General features: G+C 38.5%; 1 protein-coding gene across 3 annotated transcripts in view; it reads right to left on the minus strand.

Moving 5' to 3' along the window:
• Positions 1–16,505, minus strand: part of CHCHD3 (coiled-coil-helix-coiled-coil-helix domain containing 3) — a 298,664-nt gene that overhangs the window by 223,705 nt on the left and 58,454 nt on the right. For all 3 annotated transcript variants that reach the window (XM_055284058.2, XM_055284057.2, XM_055284059.2), the window contains exon 3: positions 14,866–14,947. In XM_055284058.2, coding sequence (XP_055140033.1) covers positions 14,866–14,947 — 82 coding nt within the window. The remainder of the gene's footprint in view (positions 1–14,865; positions 14,948–16,505) is intronic.

Here is a 16,505-nt window from a genome sequence, read left to right on the forward strand (position 1 = left end):
CTGGAGAGAGCCCCGATTCCCAGGAGCCAGGGAGGCTGAGGGAGGCACGAGGAGAGAAGAGATGATCTCTCAGTTACGACAAAAAAAAAAAAAACTCTGTCACGAAATCAGGGAAAGAATGCAATGTTTCAAGATACAAATCCATGTTACCCCAGGCACCTCTTGAATCTAATGCACCAAATGTTCAAAGTACATCTGGAATCCCCTTGACAGGGTTCATGGGGGCAAAAGTATATGCTCAGAGACACAAGAGACTTCTTGGCTTCTGTCCCAACAGACAAGGCTTACAGACTTACACAACACACGCTCTGGTTCAGTCTCACGTAAAATGTAAGTGCAAACTATAGTACGTGTTGTTCATGTCGTTCCAAATTTTGATTATGTTGTTAGCCAACAATAAAAATACTCCGAAAGCTTAGATGATATTCATATACTGTCAGGTTTCCACTTTTAGACAATGCTCATTAAAAATGAAGGAAACTGAACAACTGTCTCAGGACAGGACCTGAAACCAAAAAAACACTGCTCCTGGAGTTACAAATACAGTCCTCATATCAGAAAATGAAAGCCAATTAAGCCTACTCAACAGGAAGACATGAATCACAGTCGCTTCCTAAGCACTAGGAAAATCTGAAGTGTTGGGAACGGGCTTGGAGTAAAAGAGAACTGGATTTGAACCTGATACTGCCTGTTGTCAGGGCAAGGTACTTACCCGCTCCAAGCTACTTTTGTAAAATAAACCTGTAGAAAGCAGAGCTACCACATCCAATTGCTCCCCAGTTTGATGGCAGAGTGGGGGTCACCTAGCCTTGGATCCTGGAGGGGAATATGAGGAGCATCATCTTATAGGCCACAATACAGGCCAAAGCAGACTTCATCAGAGGGCTCTTGGGGAGTCCAGAGCTAATATATACAAATATATGCACAGCACATGGTACACAGTGGACAATCATTAAATGGCAGTTTCTACTGTTGTATGATGACTCTCCTGTCTCTTTTGAGTTCTGGACAAATTCTATCCCATTTTAATGTATTTAGCCACAACAGTAAAATATTATCATAATTTAATATAAAATCCCTTTTTGGTAGCTACTATATGACAGACAATGAATTTTGCCCTCATAGACTTTCTTTTATTTTGAGACAGGGTCTCACTCTTGTCGCCCAGGCTAAAGTGCAGTGGCGTGATCTCGGCTTACTACAACCTCTGCCTCCCAGGTTCAAGCGATTCTCGTGCCTCAGCCTACTGAGTAGCTGGGACTACAGGTGCCTGCCACCATGCCTGGCTAATTTTTGTATTTTTAGTAGAGATGGGGTTTCAACATGTTGGCCAGGCTGGTCTTGAACTCCTGACCTCAGGTGATCCACCCGCCTCGGCCTCCCAAAGTACTGGGATTACAGGCATGCCCAGCCCTCATAGACTTTTATATTCCAGTGCAGGAGACAGACAAGAAACAGAAAAAAAATACTATAAAGAAACATAAAGCAGGAAAAGGACAGCTAGGATGAGAGAACAAGAAAGAAAGATGAGTTATTTTAGACAAAATGACCAGGGAAATCCTCTCTGTAGGGTTATTTGGGAAAAACTGTGATAGTAAGAGGGAATCAGCCATGCAAAATATGAAGTGCAAATATTCTGGACAAGGAGCTATAGGCACAAACAGATTTGGCAGCCGATGTGGCTGAAGTGTTCGATGAGAGGGTGGTAAGATAGGAGATCCAAGTATCAGAGGGTGTAAATGTGTAACAATAGGTAGAGGACTTGAAGGTCAGACAAAAGGACTTGGACTTTATGCTAAACCTAATGAAGCCATTAGAGGGTTTTAAGCAAAGAAAGTGACATGATTCAAAATACATTTTTTAAAGCCGACTAATGCTGCTTTGTGAAAAATAGAATCTGGCAGACAAGAATAGACCCATGGAGGTGACTTCGTAATACTACAAATGAGAAATGGTAATGGCTTACACCAGGGTTTCTCGGCCTCGGAGCTATATCGACATTTTGAACTGAACAATTCTTTGCTGTAGAGGGGCTGTCCAGTGCACTGTAGGATGTTTAACAGCATTGCTGGCCTCTACCTATCAGATGCCCGTGGTACCCACAATGTTAGGACAATCTAAAAGGTCTCCAGACATGGCCAGAAGTCCCATGGGGAAGGGAGCAAAATCTCCTGCAGCTGAGAACCACTGGCTTAGCCTAAGGCAGGGGTGGCAAAGGTGAGAGGTAATTCATTTCTAATATATTTTAAAAGCAGAGACATTAGGGCCAATTCACTGGAAAGGGGAAAATAGGGACATAAAGGCAGGAAGAATGAATTTGGAATCATCAATAATAAAAATTCTTTAAAAAATTATTTTATCTTACGACCAAACTCTCTTGAGAATCTGTCTTTACAGTTAATATTCTTTCTGTTACATAGAAACACTGACATTTATTTATTATTTGTGCCTGACATTTATTGATTGGTTGATTGATTAATTGAGACAGAATACTGCTCTGCCACCCAGGCTGCAGTGCAATGGCGCGATCTCGGCTCACTGCAACCTCAGAAAGTTGATGAGGGTTACAGAAAGTTGATGTTACCCTCAACTTTCTGTTACTCTCAATTTTCTGTTAGACTAGCATTATCCACATTTTCTGTAGTTCGAGGAGAGAGCTTTTCTAAGGCAAACTATGTAAGGCAAACCTATGTAGGGCTAAATAACGTCAATTAGAGAAACTCACTTGGGCCCCTTTTCTTTAATTCTATAAAAACTGAATTGTACAGCTGACAGATATATTCATAAAGAAATGCACAATTTCCAACATATTACAGCTAAATCTACAGTAATATTAATTTTTACCAACCATTTGACAGTATTTTGACAGTTTTATTTCAAAACATAGTCATGTGAGTTAAAAAACAAAACACAAAAAGTCCTTTCATTTGTGAAATTCTTTTCAATCTAAATTCCTTATTTATTGAGCTCCATAATTAAGGCATAGTTTACTGGTAAAACCTATAAGACATAAATCTTCAGGCCAGGCATGGTGGCTCACACCTGTAATCCTAACACTTTGGGAAGCCAAGGCAGGCAGATGGCTTGAGCCCAAGAGTTCGAGACCAGCCTGGGCAACAAGGTGAATCCCTGCCTCTAACAAAAATACAAAAATTAGGTAGACATAGTGGCATGCACCTGTAGTCCCAGCTACTCGGGAGGCTAAGGTGAGAGGATGGCTTGAGTCTGGGAGACAGAGGGTGCAATGGGCTGAGATTGCACCACTGCGCTCCAGCATGGGCGACACAGCCAAATCCTGCCTCGAAACTAAGAAAGAAAAGAAAGGAGGAGAGGGGACGGGAGCGGGAGAGAAGAGAGGAGAGGGGAGGGGAGGGAAGGGGAGGGGAGGGGAGGCCAAACCTTCAGTAAGGGACATCAAAAGAAGGTCAGGGCTGGGCGTGGTAGCTAACACCTGTAATCCCACCACTTTGGGAGGTCAAGATGGGTGGATCACCTGAGGTCAGGAATTTGAGACCAGCCTGGCCAACATGGTGAAACCCCGTCTCTACTAAAAATACAAAAATCATCTGGATATGGTGGCGAGTGCCTGTAATCCCAGCTACTTGGGAGGCTGAGGCAGGAGAATTGCTTGAACCCGGGAGGCAGAGGTTGCAATAAGCTGAGATCACACCACTGCACTCCAGCCTGGGCAACAGAGCAAGACTCCATCTCAAAAAAAAAAAAAAAAGAGCATTCAGACAGACATATAATAGGTAACATTACTGCTGGATCAGAAAATAATTTAGCCTCTGAAACACAGTCTGATCGAGTGATGGTAAGTATGGGTGACTCCAGACGCAAACTGCCTGCGTTCAAATTCCAACTCCTCTGCTTTCTGGCTATGTAGCTAATAAGCAAGGGACCTCTGTGTTTCAGCTACTTTATCTACAAAGTGAAGAGACTAGCAGGTCAGAACCTGCCCCATAGGGCTGCTATGAAGGTTAAATAATCACATGTGCAAAGGGCTTGGACTAGTGCTTAGGACAAAGGAAGTATTCAAAACTGTTAGCTATTACTATTACAAATGATTACTTACTATTACATATTATTAGTAGTAGTAATATTACTTTTCTTAGGCAAAGCCTTCTTAAATGGCATTTATTATCAGATAGACGGTCTACCTGAATCTATATATGCTGACATGGGAAGAGAGATCACAATATATGACTGAGGAGAAAAAAGCACGTTGTATAACATGCTCATTTTGTTTTAAAAAAAAAAAAAAAACAAAATGATAAATAATCTAGGGTACGAATGTATAAAAAATTTTGGAGGGAGTAAGAATAAGCGAAAGGAGGGAGAAAGAAAACTATTCATCAGTATTTACTGAATTCCTGAATTCCTTTAATAGGTATGTATTTCCCTGGTAATTTTCTCTTTTTTTTTTTTTTTTTTTGTTAAAGAAACCAACACAATATCCATGTTTTCAGTTGTTTGAGGAAAGACTTTTCTATGTCAAACCTACCTGGTTCTGTAGAAATAATGGAAGAGTTGCAGAAACTCTGTTGGATAAGGGTTTCTTAACTAGTAGACACTTGTCACATTAGTGGTTTCAGTTGACTTTGTGGGGTACTTTTTTAGTATCATTTGGTTTTAATCCATCAACCCCATCAGGAAGTCAAAATGCACTGTAATTTACGGATTTTTATGAGATTTTTGTTTTAATCTAAATCAACCTTGACAAAATGGCACCAAGAAACAAGGAATTTAAATGATCCATTCTGAGAAGTTGTGAAGAAACTTGAATTTAAATCAAGAATTGAAACATTTACATGGTTAATCTGTGTTTTAATGCTTTATACCTGACACCTAAATCACACTAAAATTGTTTGGGGGATAACTCAAAAAAAAAAAAAAAAAAAACCTTTCAAATGAAATGGTTGCAGCCTCAAGGATTCAGATTGTTTATATGTAAGGAAGCAATTGTAAATAGCATATAACTAACAATTGCTCCCATCGTGGCTGAATATTTTGACAGAGAAATTCAATATTCTAGTTCCAACGGCAAATTGTCCCAGCGGCTAAGTTTTTAATTGATTTCAAAACATCTAAATTTGTAGACTAAATGTGATGACTTTGACCATCATACAAAAGGCAAATAAATACTAACAACAGACACTACAAGCCAAAAACCCAGCATATCAAGCAACACAAATATATAAAATAACAGAATAAGCCAGTCTTCCATTCTAAAAAAACAAAAGTCTTAAGAATGAATATAGGGAGAAACGTAAAAATTTTTCCCCTCTGCAATCATTAATTAAAGTAATTCCTGCACTTCTTTATTGCTACCTAACTCCAAGAAAGAAGTTAACAAATTCCCCCACCGTGAAAGGTGCCCAACTTGCTCTACTGAACTCAGGAAATCGCTACTGAGCACACATGTGCCTCACTGACCAGCAGCAGATCCTCATCTCTAAAGTTCATGAGGCAGGGTGCCAGCTGCTTCCACATACTCCCAGCTGTACTATTAAGAAAAATGTCCCAATCTTAAGCTAACAAGAACTGAACTCATGAGAAATTTAAACTGCCATTGTCACTGAAAGTGTGCACAAACAAGCATTTAAAAGTCAGGTATAGAGCCAGGCACAGTGGCTCACGCCTGTAATCCCAACACTTTTGGAGGCTGAGGCAGGTGGATCACTCGAGGTCAGGAGTTTGAGACCAGCCTGTCCAACATGGTGAAACCCTGTCTCTATTAAAAATATAAAAAACTAGCTGGGCGTGGTGGTGTACACCTGTAATCCCAGCTACTTGGGAGGCTGAGGCAGGAAAATCACTTGAACCCAGGAGGCGGAGGTTGCAGTGAGCCTAGATTGTGCCACTGCACTCCAACCTGGGCGACAGAGCCAGACAACGTCTCAAAAAATAAATAAATAAATAAATGTCAGGTATAGCCTACATAACAAAAAGAATATTAACTGTAAAGACAGGTTCTCAGGACAGCTTGGGCCTAAGATAAAAGAGTTTTTTTTAAATACTGTACAGAGTAGCTATCTAGATCTAATAACCAGTAGCACAAAACAGAGGTCATTTTTAAGAGACCTAAGAGACCTGTTATTTACTAAAGGTTTATAAGAGAAAATCCAAGTAACTGTTTGATACTTCTTCCCACAATTGTAAATGAAAGACTTTAAAGAAGGTATTCCCTGTCCACACAGAAAGTAATACTGTAGGGTGTTTAAATGCAGTCTTGGATTCAAATCCGAGCCCCACCACTTACTTGATAGATATGACCTTGGTGTATTAGTCTGTTCTTGCATCACTATAAAGAAATATCTGAGACTGTGTTAATTTATAAAGAAAAGACGTTTAATTGGCTCACGGTTCTACAGGCTGTACAGGAAGCACGGCAGCATTTGGGGAGGCCTCAGGAAACTTTCAATTATGGCAGAAGGGCAAGACGAAGTAGGCACATCTTTTATGGCCAGAGAAGGAGGAAAAGAGAAAGGGGGAGAGGGACTACACACTTTTAAACAACCAGATCTCATGAGAAATCCATCACAAGAACAGCCTTAGGGGGATGGTGCTAAACCATTAGAAACCACACCCATGATCCAATCACCTCCTACAGGCCCCACTTCCAGCACTGGGGATTATATTTCAACATGAGATATGGGTGGAGACATAGAACCAAATAATATAACTTGGTAAGTTTCTTACCTCACTGTTTCCTCATTTAAAAAATGAGGATAACAGTAATGCCTACCCAGTAGAGGTGTTATATAGTTGAAATGAATGAAAATACATAAAATGCTTAGAACAGTGCTTAGCACACAGTAAGTAAGAGATGCTTAAACAGAAATTTAAGATAGGCTACTCCTGTTTAACAGTTTGCTCCAACCAAGAAAAGAAGGGGGGTAAGGTTATTATTTAAACAGGAAACAGTGCCAATGTTTGGAAGTATTATAATCCGGAGAGAAAATTTACATTTGATTTACAACTGTGTTGCCCACATTCCTTTTTAGCTCGAGGCTATATTGGCAAAGCTATGGAGGTCAGGAGGGGAAACAGGGACTCTCTCTGAATATTCTCCAGTATTTCCAGATCCTGCACAGAAGGACCTCACACTCCAGTGTTCCTAACACAGCATTACCAACAGGATCAACAGATGGCTTCCAGAAGGCCCAGGACTAAGAAACAGCCAGGGCTAGGTCCAGCCTATGTGGACCACTGCCCATAAACATGGACTTCCGGATTAAGGAAATGGACAGCAGGCCACTGTCCACCCACCTTTTAAAACAGAAACAGAATCAAGTCTATCCAACAAATGTTATTTGGGTAAGGAAAGTACACTCCTCAGACACAAAGTATCCAAATTTGAGAGAAAATGACCTTGACCAAAGTTTTCTTGAAGAAAGCCCCAGTTAGCACAAGGGCCTGGGTCTTTAGGAAGGAAAAAGAAGAGAATAGGCTGACACAAATCTAAGTCCCTAGTCCTAGCTTTAACCAGACAGCACTTAAATCAGCTTTACTTTGGGTTCCATGTTGCATTCCCTTTGAAAAATGTTTATGTAATGATGACAGCCTTTATGATTCTATCACTTCAGCAACAGATTGGGTAGAGCTATGAGGCAGGCCAATTCTAATCTAGTTCTGCTGCTAACCAAAAAACATTACCTGTGTCTAACTCAGTCATCTGTTTTTATAAATCAGTGATAATACTGACAATAAATATTAATCATTTATGCAAGGAATAATAAATGACTGAGTACATTACAACTCCACATCCCCAGACCAAAAAGTAATGGAGACACTTCCACAAGACTATTACAGCTATGTAACACTGAGAAACCAATTCCTAGAAACTTCCAAATGCAGAAATCAACTTTGGCACAAATGACTTCAAACACTGTGCTTCACGAGAGAAAACATTATAATTACTGTCAAAAGAAACATGTGAACAAGAAGTGGTCAAACATCACTGCTGCTATTACAGCCAGTAAAAAAGTTAGATGTCTGTGGCATGCTTGATTGACTCTGGTTTTCCAGGTTTGATATTAACATGTAAAAATATCTTCTCAAACAAGATTTACAACAGTGTAGCATCAGTAGGAAAGAAAACTGGATTTGGAAAAAGAAATAAAACAATGAGAATAAAACAGAGCTGGAAAATCCAAACTTCTATCATTATTGGTTATAAAAAAGCAGTTGACTATTAAAAATAGAAAAGTGCCACTTGAAGAAAAACAATGAAAGTAGCAGATGGCACAAGATTCCAATACCTAGTACATACACAGCACTTCCAATCATCTTCCAGTGAAAAATACTGGGTGGCTAGGACGTGTTCTTCCTACTACATTCAGAACTGCTTAGGTCTTTTTATCAATTGTTAAGCAGAATCAAATGGAAAAGTATGAGTATAAAACAACAGCAACGCAATAAAGCATTTTAAAAAACAGCAAAAACAGTATTAATAAGAAAAATAATCTAAAATAGTGGGACGTTTGTACTACAGAAGGATCTCTTAAATGTTGGAGTATATAAAGGACTATTTTGGAAATAATGCCAACAAACCATCTACTACCTCCAATGAAGCCTAATGAGCCTGGGAAATATGCTCACATCACAGCAGGATGGTATAGGTTACACATGGACATCAGCTGTGTGTCGCTGAAGAGTTACAACTCAAATTTCTGCAATAACCTTCTTTGCAACTATTTATAAATTACAAGTGAAATTCATTTGCCTGTGTCAGTTGTGACTGCATTGAGAATATACTGACTGCTAACTGATCTCATAAGATCATTTCAAAACTATGCCTTTATAAGCCTTGATCAATATTAGTTATCAATAGTACTCATTCCCTGAAAAGTTTTTTTAATTACTATATACCTAGAAATTACATGCAGGTGGAAGGTATGTAATTTTCATAACTGTGTAATTTGTGTCTATGACAGGAAAACAAGTGTTCAACACTATACTAAATTAAAAGAAAGATTTATAAGACAAGTATCTATAGTCTCTGGTCAGTAGCCAATTTCAAAGACATAATTTAAGTTTTTATTTTAATATAATGTAGAATGGATATATGCCCACATATATAATATAGAACTGCACCTTCTAGAAAAAAGGTTATCATGATTTTCCAAACCCAGTGATTCATTCGACTGAACAAATACTTGTGAGACTCTACTATGTGAAAAGCACCATGCTAGGTGCATGATTTCTCTTTTTTTTTTTTTTGAAACGGAGTTTCGCTCTTATTGCCCAGACTGGAGTGCAGTGGCGCGATCTCGGCTCACCGCAACATCTGCCTCCTGGGTTCAAGCGATTCTCCTGCATCAGCCTCCCGGGTAGCTGGGATTACAGGCTTGTGCCACTACACCCGGCTAATTTTGTATTTTTAGTAGAGACGGGTTTTCACCATGTTGGTCAGGCTGGTCCCAAACTCCTGACCTCAGGCGATCTGCCCACCTCAGCCTCCCAAAGTGCTGGGATTACAGGCATGAGCCACCATGCCCAGCCACATGATTTTTTGTATCATGTATTTTAAGCATAATGCTGCCCACAAAATCCTGTTTGTTTCAGGACTCTTTCCTCCTCCTTTCTTCTGCTTTTTCTTTTGCCTTTTTCTTTCTGCCTTTTTCAAAGGCAGAACATATGTAATAATAAAAATCAAGATAAATGATCATATATAATGAACTTAAACAGATGGTACCATCCCTATAAATTTCACCATTACTATGAGAAACGAAACGGTACAAATAAGTTTTAAGCCCTTATTTGATGATATCAACAATGCTATCAATGGAAAAATAAATGGACTACACTATACTCTAACCCAGATGGCTGATAAAATTTATGACTAATTTATTAAACCACTCATTAAACCAAATTGATTATTTTAAGTCTTACAAATCTAATGTAACTTTCCAAATAACTAAAAGTGAGGGAAAAATCTCAACTAATGTCCATTGAAAAATAGCGAGCAGGTAATCTTGGTTGATATACAGTTAGTTCCAACATCAAGGAGCTATTCCCTTTCTTCTTGGTTTCTTGAAAAAAAAATATGTTGTTATAACTGAAACACTTCACTTGCCTTTATAGGTAAAGAGGTGAAATTCAAATGCCAAAGGTCAGAGGTCAGTAGTAGTCACATTTTTCTGGCTGTCAAAGACTGACTTTTGGAGGTAGGGCACAGGGGAGAAGTAAACCACATTTTAAAATCTATACTCAAACTGTAGCATATTATGTCCTTGCTATATTGGCCTACACAGTTACAACACAATATGGTCAGCTATAATCCAAACACACCATTGGGTATCACAGCAAAAACAGACTGCTGACAGAGGCATTTACTCTGGATTCTTGGTACGCTGAGCAACTATTCTGTCTACTAGATGTTTTGATAAGAAAACCTTGATTTCAAATTAGACCCAAAAATTGTAGTGTGTGGACTAATCTATCAGCGATTTGTGGGGGGCATGATTTGTGGAAGCAAATCACTTAAGATCCCCATAAAACAGGATAAATCTATGATAAAATGAATTGGGAGTCCACATGTAAATGTTGTGTAAAAATGAAAATACATATAGTCATCATGCTTATAATTAGCAACTGTATTGTCGCTGTGGCCTTAGTAAGAAACCTCCTCTAAGGCAACTTTTAAGTATGGCAGGTCTGCATGGAGATTTAAAGGGGTTGGGGTAAATTATAGATGACCTAATGAAATATTGTCAGTTTCAATGATTTTGAATGGAATCTAAATGTATGTGGCCCTACCAGTCACAGATGCCTAAAAAGGACTTCTGCATTAAGTAGAAGGTAAAGCAAGACATTCAAGAAGTCATTCCAAGTTGACAAATTTTATGGTCTGGAGTGTATATGGACTGTATTTTATCAATTCTAGGATGCATATTTTTCCACATTTTCACAAACCTAAAAGCATCTGAAAATTGCTATCTGCCAGGCGGCAGTCCTGCTGCTGTTGTCATAGCTTGCACAGAAGCATCAAAATTTGCAGAACTGATGTCAGCAGCTTGGAAAAATTCCAGGAACAAGAGTGGGGCAATCTTTTAAGGAATGTTGTGTCACCGAGGTTTTGACAGCATAAAATATGATATTGTGTGGAAAAACAAAGACATCAAACCCTGAGTCCAAAAGTGATCCAGAACAATTAAATCCAATGTGAACTGGTTTGAAGACTACCTTAGCCCTGGGTTTCTCACTATTGGTACAACTGACATTTTGAGCCAAATAATTCTTTTTTGGTGGGCGGAGAATGGTTAAGAGGAGGGCCGGTGGGCAGCAGGAGGTGAGGAGTGTCACGTGCATTACAGAATGTTAAACAGCATCCCTGGCCTCCATCCACTAGATGCCAATTAACACTTGACAAGTTGTAACAACCAAAAACATCTCCAAACATTGTCAAATGCCCCCTGGGGACCAAATGCTCTCCCAGCTGAGAACCACTGCCTTAATCAATTGATTTTGCTTACTTTTTCCTTCTTATGAATATACATATGTTTTCAAAAATTCAAAATTAGTGTTAATCAATTGTTTCAATAAGAAAATCCTAAGAGATAAAGTATTGTGTTAAAACTTGCAGCAATATTTTTCATAGGATACGCCAAATACACTAAAATCTTAAAATCAGTGGCATGCAAAGAAATTCAGCCACCCAGCATCCGTTCCCCCTCCTCCTTATGGAATGCTCATCATGATTTCCTGCTGGGGAACTATTTCCTCACCACACACAGCTTTAGAAATATCCAGTTCTCCCCTTACTAATGGTTCTCTAAGTCTTCCATTTGTTTCTTTTGAGCTATATATCCTTTACACTCCTAAAAATTTCCTTGCTTTCTAAGCTAATCGGAGTTAAATTTCAGTCTTCCAACTAAATAAATCTAACTGAAGCAAAGCACTTATTTCAACTATGCTGATAGAAGACATTTTGGAGTATTTCCCTGCCATAAAATTCACCAACCTGTTTAAAATTGTACTACTTTTCCTCACCACTCACCACATGTGTAGAGTGACTAAATGTGTGGATGAAACAAGAATTGTTAAAACTGTGTCATGGTGTATGGGGATTCGCTATACTCTATTTTTGATGGAGCTTTAAAATTTCCATTTAAATGCCGGTGGCTCATGCCTGTAATCCCAGCACTTTGGGAGGCTAAGGCAGGTGGATCACAAGGTCAGAAGTTCAAGACCAGCCTGGCCAATATGGTGAAACCCCGTCTCTACTAAAAATACAAAAAAATTAGCCAGGCATGGTGGCGGGCACCTGTAATCCCAGCTACTCAGGAGGCTCAGGCAGGAGAATTGCTTGAACCCCAGAGGCGGAGGTTGCAGTGAGCTGAGATCACACCACTGTACTCCAGCCTGGGTGACAGAGCGAGACTCCATCTCAAAAAAATACAAAAAGCAAACAAAAAAAATTTTCATTTAAAAAGGGTTACAATGATAATAGATATTCTATAAAGAAAAATATCACAATCGAAATTAATTCCAAAGTCCTTGTTGAACAAGTTTCTTCAAAACGTACGTAGATGCGTATGTCCAGATATGAAGTGCTTGAGAACTGGTCAACAGGTTTGTGTGCATTTGGAAGGAAAAGAGAAAACTTGGCTTGCAGGGCACATATCATATGAGTAACAGTACAAAGGCAAGAGGAGCTATTTTCTAAAACTGCCTACAAATCTCGATTCAATTCAGGCAACATATACAGCAACGTATACATGCTCTGTGACTCCAAAAAGTTGCTGCTAAAAGACTGCACACAAAACTTTCTTAATGCTGTTTCTGAAGTTTCTTCTCTGGTAGAAAAAAAGAAAGAAAAAAATAGCTATTGATTCTCCTAAGAACTATCATATAGATGAACACACATTTTTTGCCAAGATTTGACAGCTGGAAGTTTTCATGAAGGAGGCTTCAAACAAAAGTTTTTTTAAAAAAGAAAAAATAATATAAAGGCTGTACCACCCTCTGCTCTCCTTAAAGGTGACAGAAAATAAATTCTTTATCAATAGTCATTTGTCCAGGTTACAGCTAGGCTGCCAACCCCATTCCACCTGAGATATGAAATTGGCTTTCACTGGCACCTTTTATTCATCTCATCTGCCCTTTCCCTTTCATGATCCAAGGCAGAGCAAATGGAAGCTGAATAATGAAGAAGAAGAAGAAAAAAAAAACCCACAGTGAGTTATTTTAACAAAAAGCCTGTACCATATGGAGAGATGGGAAGACCAAAAAAAAAAAAAAAAAAAAAAAATTCCTATGTGAAATATAATAAGCAAAGTAAATATGAGAATCTAACCAAAAAACCCCCATTAAAATAAAACTCAATTAAAATTAACAAAATTTCAAAGACAAGAAATCTACCATAACATATTGATTCTCTTTTTGTAAAAATTGATTCTGAATTTTTTTGGAATATTTAAACTTCACTATCTAATTATATAGTCTATTAACCTAACCCAATTAAATAATTATAAAGCACTGCATGGGAAACTGTGGAAATATACAGAGACCTTTCTGGCAGTACTAAGTACATCTTGATTTTTTAAATTGTAAGTCATAAGCCTTCTCTATTTCCTGAGAAAATGGCAGTCTTAATCTAAAATTCATATTCTGTTTTATATATTTTGTGCAAATTGAGAGTTAGCAGTTTGTCAAAAGAAATATTAAAGAATAATTTTTCACAACCCTCATTTTAAAGATGAAATACTTAAGGCTCAAAGAGGTTAAATTATATGGTGAAGGTCCTATGGCCAGTGAGGACTACAATCCAACTCAAAGATTCCTTACCTCCAGATCTCTCAAGCAAAATAGTTGGGCAGTTCAAAACAAAACAAATACAAACTAAGCACCTGCTCAGTGGCAAGCATGCGTTTGATACTCACAGTAAAAAGACATTCACATGATCATGTAATCATAATTCTCTAAGCTATGTGCAAACCCAGAAATAGTACAGATGGGAAGCACTTTATCTTAGATTAAAATGTTTTCCCATCTTTTTATGAATAAGTACCTACTCTAAAACTTCAAAAAGTAGTATTTAAAAAAATGCTTTTCTAAAATCCTTTCATGGTGTTTTTTTCAGTGGATAGCTCGTCAACATCTTTTTGAATCAGTACACAGGGCTATAACTGACGGTCTAGTGTTCCATTGCAGGCATGTACCGTAATTAATTCAGCCAGTCCTCCAGGATGGTCGGTTTGGATTGCTTCCAATTTTCTACTGTTACAAAAACACTTCTATGAACATTCTTTTAGCTGTTGTTATTAGTAGTATTAATAATGGCAACAATCAGATGGAAGTGTGTGCAGAGGAAAAAATCTCAAGCAATAAAATGTTAAAAAGTGGTTAACTTCAGAGGATGGAAAACGGATTTTTATTTCCAACCTTACTTATGTCTGTAACATCCTAATTTTTTTATGTGAACAGAATAATAATTAGTGCTACTTGTTAATCCAGGCACTACGTATCACACATGATATTCATCATGAGCCAAAATATTTACTTTAGTGCCTGTAGCAGGCAATATAATTTTCAATCATGAATACATTTGCTGATCGACTGGGAAATTCCTGGAGAATCCTCAAGAACTCCTTCTCACATATGGAGAAAAAAGGGCTCAATATTCAAGCAACCAATACAAGAGATATAATGGTAATTCACAGTCAGCTTTGGGAAGCAGGTAACCCAAGGCTCTAAGAGGCACTATCTAAAACCGAAAATGGCCAAGTTCATGTGTTCAGCACATTCTGAAGTTCAGTCATACACAAATAATGAGACTTATCACAATCATTCTTCTCTAAAAATATTGGTAAGTATGACAAAACCACCAAAACCTCTCTCTGATACCACAAAACTCACCGTTTCTGATCTTCAGATTCTTTCCTGGCTTGCTCCAATGCCAGCTCCTCAGCTACTCTTCTTTTCAATTCTTCATCAGAAACTAGAATCGATAAAGAGCAGAAGGAGATAAAATAGGTGACTTCTTAAAAATAAAAGCAAGAAAATACTCAGGAAAGCCCGGCTGAGACTAGATTTGGACGGGCAAAGTTCTGCCAAGTGGCCAGTGTCTCCATGGAACTTCTCGAGCACTGTGGAAAAGGCCAATTAGTGCACTTCAGGAGTAATTTAATCAAGAGTTCCCTAGTGACCTAGATTTCCACTCCTGCCAAAATTTATAACAAACTCAAGGAACTGCTTACTGTACAGTGGGGACTGAGTCAGTAAGGACCAGTTCTTTAAGATGATGTCCTAACATTAAAGTCTGACAATGGTGTGTAAGGAGAGGAGACGCTGTAAGAAAGGAACTTTGGAGAGGAAAATGACAAAAAAAAAATCTTCTCATTTCAATAATTAAACACCTAACAAAATAATGTATTACAAAGAGCAAATCATTTGTAGTTACATTCATTTTTCCATTATTTATGAAAAAAGCCATTTGTCATTTATGAAAATTTTGAAACCCTATTTTTTGGAATACATGTCATTCAAATTCAAGTGCCAGCAACTGGAGAGAGACAGAGAAGAGTGCTGAGAACACCGCTGGAGCTTTCTAAATACCTGGTGACTGGATTTGAAACATCTGGTCTTTCTAATTAGAAGACTGTGTATGGTAATGTTTTGTAAAGTTTCTTACAGCTATGATGGTAAATAAAATGGACACATTTCACACACTTCTTTAAGAGCCTTCCACAAGAAATAAACAAAGACTAACTCCTCTTCACTACAGACCTACTACCCAAAATTACGAACAAGAAAGCACCAGAGGCACTTAGGAGGATCTAGGAATATCCACAGGACCTAAGGTCTTTTTTGGTTTTTTTTTGTTTGTTTGTCTGTTGAGACAGAGTCTCGCTCTGTTGCCCAGGCTGTAGTGCAGTGGCACAATCTTAGCTCACTGCGACCTCTGCCTCCCGGGTTCAAGCGATTCTCCTGCCTCAGCCTCCCGAGTAGCTGGGATTACAGTCATGTGCCGCCACGCCTGGCTAATTTTTTGTACTTTTAGTAGAGATGGGGTTTCATCATGTTAGCCAGGATGGTCTCGATCTCCTGACCTCATGATCCGCCCGCCTTGGCCTCCCAAAGTGCTGGGATTACAGGCGTAAGCCACCACACCTGGCCAGGACCTAAGTTTTATTTCAAATAGTTGAGCCTATTAGATGGAAAACTAGACAGCAGTGTCTCTTTTGATAACCTCGACATTATAAATGCTTAGTCCCACAGCATATGCAAAAATATTTTTTACAATCGGATACGTAAAAGCCCTTTTAAATATTTCATTGGCATGAGGCAATAACAAAGAAGATACGTGAAAGATCAGAAGGATGATTTCTCTTAGCTGTGGACTATCAGAGGGCAACAGCAGCATCCAGTGACACCATCAAAAAGGTAAAAAGCCCTCAGAATGGCAGAAAATATCTGCAAGTCATTAGCTGACAAGGGACTCGTATCCAGAGTATGCACGTATATAGGATATACAAAATATAAAGAACTCTTACAGA

This window comes from Symphalangus syndactylus, chromosome 6 (genome assembly GCF_028878055.3).
Source record: "Symphalangus syndactylus isolate Jambi chromosome 6, NHGRI_mSymSyn1-v2.1_pri, whole genome shotgun sequence".
Classification (NCBI taxonomy): Eukaryota; Metazoa; Chordata; class Mammalia; order Primates; family Hylobatidae; genus Symphalangus; species Symphalangus syndactylus.